This window comes from Diprion similis, chromosome 9 (assembly GCF_021155765.1).
Source record: "Diprion similis isolate iyDipSimi1 chromosome 9, iyDipSimi1.1, whole genome shotgun sequence".
NCBI lineage: Eukaryota > Metazoa > Arthropoda > Insecta > Hymenoptera > Diprionidae > Diprion > Diprion similis.
In genome coordinates, this window is record NC_060113.1 from 10,811,847 (window position 1) to 10,815,443 (window position 3,597).

The 3,597-nt window shown below is 43.1% G+C and overlaps 1 protein-coding gene across 1 annotated transcript; it reads left to right on the plus strand.

The window, feature by feature from the left end:
* Positions 1 to 776: 776 nt before the first annotated feature.
* LOC124410182 lies at positions 777 to 3,309 on the plus strand. Its single transcript, XM_046888350.1, has 6 exons — positions 777 to 1,512; positions 1,550 to 1,815; positions 1,905 to 2,169; positions 2,238 to 2,845; positions 2,906 to 3,182; positions 3,233 to 3,309. The coding sequence occupies exons 1-6, from the start codon at positions 777 to 779 to the stop codon at positions 3,307 to 3,309; spliced, it is 2,229 nt and encodes a 742-aa protein (XP_046744306.1).
* The last annotated feature ends 288 nt before the right edge of the window (positions 3,310 to 3,597 follow it).

Consider the following 3,597-nt stretch of genomic DNA (forward strand, 5'->3'; position numbering starts at 1 on the left):
TCTACAATCATTTGATTGTCATCTATACTATTTCACCTTCGCGCCCACGTTCCCCTCACCGCTAGCTAGTCGGTTGTTTTTGCGTGCTTGCCCTTGTTATAGTTTTACTTTTCGGATTCAGCTGTGTGAGTTTGGTTCGCCGTTCGAGTCGGAGAACAATTGCTATAGTCAAGGTAAATTTGAAACTGATAAGAGTATACTCTCTTACGACTCCCTCAAGCCTGGCGCCCAACATCAGTTTCTGCAGTGCCGTTAATTTTTATTCCATCTATTCTACTGCCGCGTTGGAGAACGCTATTTTTGTAAACAAGCCTCTGTGCCGACCCCGCTTCCCCCCAGGCGAAGCAAAAAGCCCGTTACAATATGTTAAAGACACAGCGTTAGATTTAAGTTAAGCGCGTGTTACTCTAAGATGGCGACCGCTAGAGCGCGTCAGTCGATCGAGAGGTTGATAATCGATCGATAGAGAGTAGAAAGTACAGAAGAAAGTGTGCGAGAGTCGATAGGTAGTGAAAGAAAGCGAAAGAGCAAGTAGCTTAATTCAAAATTAATTATAATATTTGTAATCTATAAATTAAATAAAGAGGCCATTTTGTTTTCCACAAATAAAGAGAAAAAAAGTCAACCTGAACGAAGAATTTAGCATTAACAAAATCAAAAGTGGGATGGACTCATTTTCCATGTTGGGATGAACCCGTTTTCAATAACTAAAGCAGTGCGTGAGCGGTCTCGTGTGACATAAGTGGCCAGAAGACTACTTACTTGCGGCAGCACGCATGCATTTGAGAGCAGGAGCAAAGGATTGGAGTCAAGCACGTGTAAGCGAACTTCGTACGTGGGAAGACTTTCGTGAAGCATTTAAAGAGACATTCATGACGCGTGATGATGTATCAACGCGATGGACTCGAATGACAGCGCGACGTCAAGACAGAGGCGAGCCGATCGCAAGATATTTTCACGCAAAGGTAAAGTTGTGTAGCTCATTAGGATTAACATTTCGTGAAGAAAAGTTTGAAGTGTTGTCAGGATTGTGGTCCCGTGAGTTGTGTAAAGTTGTGATGCCAGCGCCACAGTATACGTTAGATGGGCTGTTGTATGATTTGTTGTACTATGATAAGTGTTTAAAAAGTCAAAAAGTCGAGCCGAGTCATAACTATAGCAATAATAGCAACCGCGAGACAACATTGGGAAAGGGACGCCCGTCGACCAGTACTACTCACAACAACGAAGGCAACAAAAGCCGTGACGGTAAAGTTAAGAGTGATTCGCGAGGCAAGAGTGTAACGAGCGAACAGCAAAATGGTGAGAGAACGTGCTTCAATTGCAAGAAACCAGGGCATTTGATTCGAGACTGTCCAGAAGAGCTTCGAATACCTCCTTGCTATAAATGTCACCAGAAGGGTCACATCAGCCGTAATTGTACAAGCGAAGGAAGTGTAGATAAGCGCAGTGAGATCAATCGGGAATCAACAACACGATTGTACCGCTGCGAAGTATTTAAAAACAGCGAAGGTAAATGGACGAGAAATGTTGGCGTTTATTGATTCAGGTGGTGCGGAATGTACGATACGCGCTACGCGGGTGTTGCAAGAACAGTTTCCGATGCTACCCGCAAGGACTGAGTTGAAGGCATTTGGACCGCCAGAGTTCGTAGTGACCAGTGTCGGTGTGATAAGCGCTGGTGTTGTTATTGACGACGTCGAATTAGAAGACGTTACCCTGAGAATAGTACCAGATGATGCAAAGTCAATGGATGTGTTGATGTTTCCAACCCAGTGCGAGCCACCGGCATCAATGTTAGCTAGTGCAGAGAATGTCATTATCCGTCAAATTCGATAGCGTTTATTGGCTTGGTAGATAGTCAGTCGAGCTATACTATTTCTGTGTCAAATTGGGGAGAGCAGGAGTATGCCGTCGCTGAAAAACAGTTGCTGGTACGCGGAGAAGTGTCGAGCGTGCCAATGGTAGAGCAAAAGTCAACATCAGAGGAAGAATTCCTCTGTGATACGGTCAACGTTGGAGAGGACCAACCACCGGCTGTGCGACAAGACTTGATTAGGTTATTGATAGAATTTAGAGATTGTGTGTCGACTAGTTTGTATGATTTAGGGTGTGCTAAGGACGCTGTTATGGATATTAAGGTACCTGAGGATGCAACTCCTGTGCAGTGTAAGCCTTATTGAGCGACAGATAAGGAACGAAAGGAGATTCGTGGTATTATACGAGAATGGATGCAGGTATTGTTACGGAAACGCAGTCTGCTTATGCAGGTCTAGTATTACTAGTTCGGAAAAAGACGGGCGAGTCACGTCTTTTTGTAGACTTTAGACGATTGAATGCGATTACTGAGAGAGTTCATTTCCCCTTGCCTAACATAGATGATCACCTTGCCCAAATAAGAGATAGTTCGTTGTTCGTTGTATCAGATTTGGCTCATGGATATTTGCAGTTGCCAATTGCAAGGAGTGCACGTCATAAGACAGCAATAATTACACCAGAAGAAACTGTAGAGTATACAAGAATGGTTTTCGGTCTAATGAATGGTCCCGCTTACTTTAGCAAGGCGATGCACAAAGCCCTTGGTCTGTTACGTGATAATGTAGCATTATTCTACCTGGATGATATCCTGATACCAGGGAACAGTTGGGACGATCTGAAGCCAAAATTACGTTTAGTCCTTGAAGCACTGAGAAAGGCAGGATTAACTATTAAGTTAGCTAAGTGTTGTTTTCTGTTTTCAAGAGTGTCTTACTTAGGACATGAAATATCAGCGAGAGGGATTGAATCAGGACAGCACAAGGTAGCAGCCATTGGAGAGTTTCCGAGGCCGAAGAATGTGCACGAGGTGCGTCGTTTTCTAGGCCTTACGAGTTATTTTAGAAAATTTGTTCCATCTTTTACACAGATAACTGAACCAATATCAAGATTGTTAAGAGCGAATGAGCCGTTTATTTGGAGTGAGTCACAACAAACTGCGTTTGAAGAACTTATTCGAAAACTTACTGAAAGCCCAATTTTACAGACATTTAATCCAAGAGCAGAGACAGAGTTGCATACGGATGCAAGTGCGCTAGGATCAGCAGGCATGCTAATGCAGAAAGATAAGAAAAGTAAACTTAGACTAGTGTTAGTCGAAGAACGAGCGAGCCAGAACGTCATTATCATAGCAGTAAACTTGAACTGTTAGCCATAGTGTGGCTAACAGTCATTACACGACTGAGATCAATGCTAGCAAACATACCGTTCACTGTAATCACCGATTGTCAGGCGTTATGCTACTTGATTACGCAGAAGACGTTGAATCCATAGATCATACGTTGAAATGATTTGCTCAGAGAATATGACTATCGTATAATGCATAGACCAGGAGGGAAATTGGCGCATGTCGATGCCTTGAACAGAGCACCCGTAGAACATACTGAACCCCACAAAAACTCAATGTGTTGTCAATCAACACCGATGACGAGGCGGTAATGTTATATCAGAGTAGTGACGACTTAGTCAAGCTTAAGAAGGATATATTAGAGAAAGCCCGAGGTGTAAGAACAAAGGATGAGAAAGGCTATGTAGAAAATTATGAATTGCATAATGGAATAT

Coding starts and splice junctions, on each gene's coding strand:
- LOC124410182 (XM_046888350.1), top strand. CDS start 777: ATGCATTTGAGAGCAGGAGCAAAGGATTGGAGTCAAGCACGTGTAAGC. Junction 2,846..2,905: donor GGCCGAAGAATGTGCACGAG/GTGCGTCGTTTT, acceptor TCTTTTACACAG/ATAACTGAACCAATATCAAG. Junction 3,183..3,232: donor CATAGCAGTAAACTTGAACT/GTTAGCCATAGT, acceptor GATCAATGCTAG/CAAACATACCGTTCACTGTA.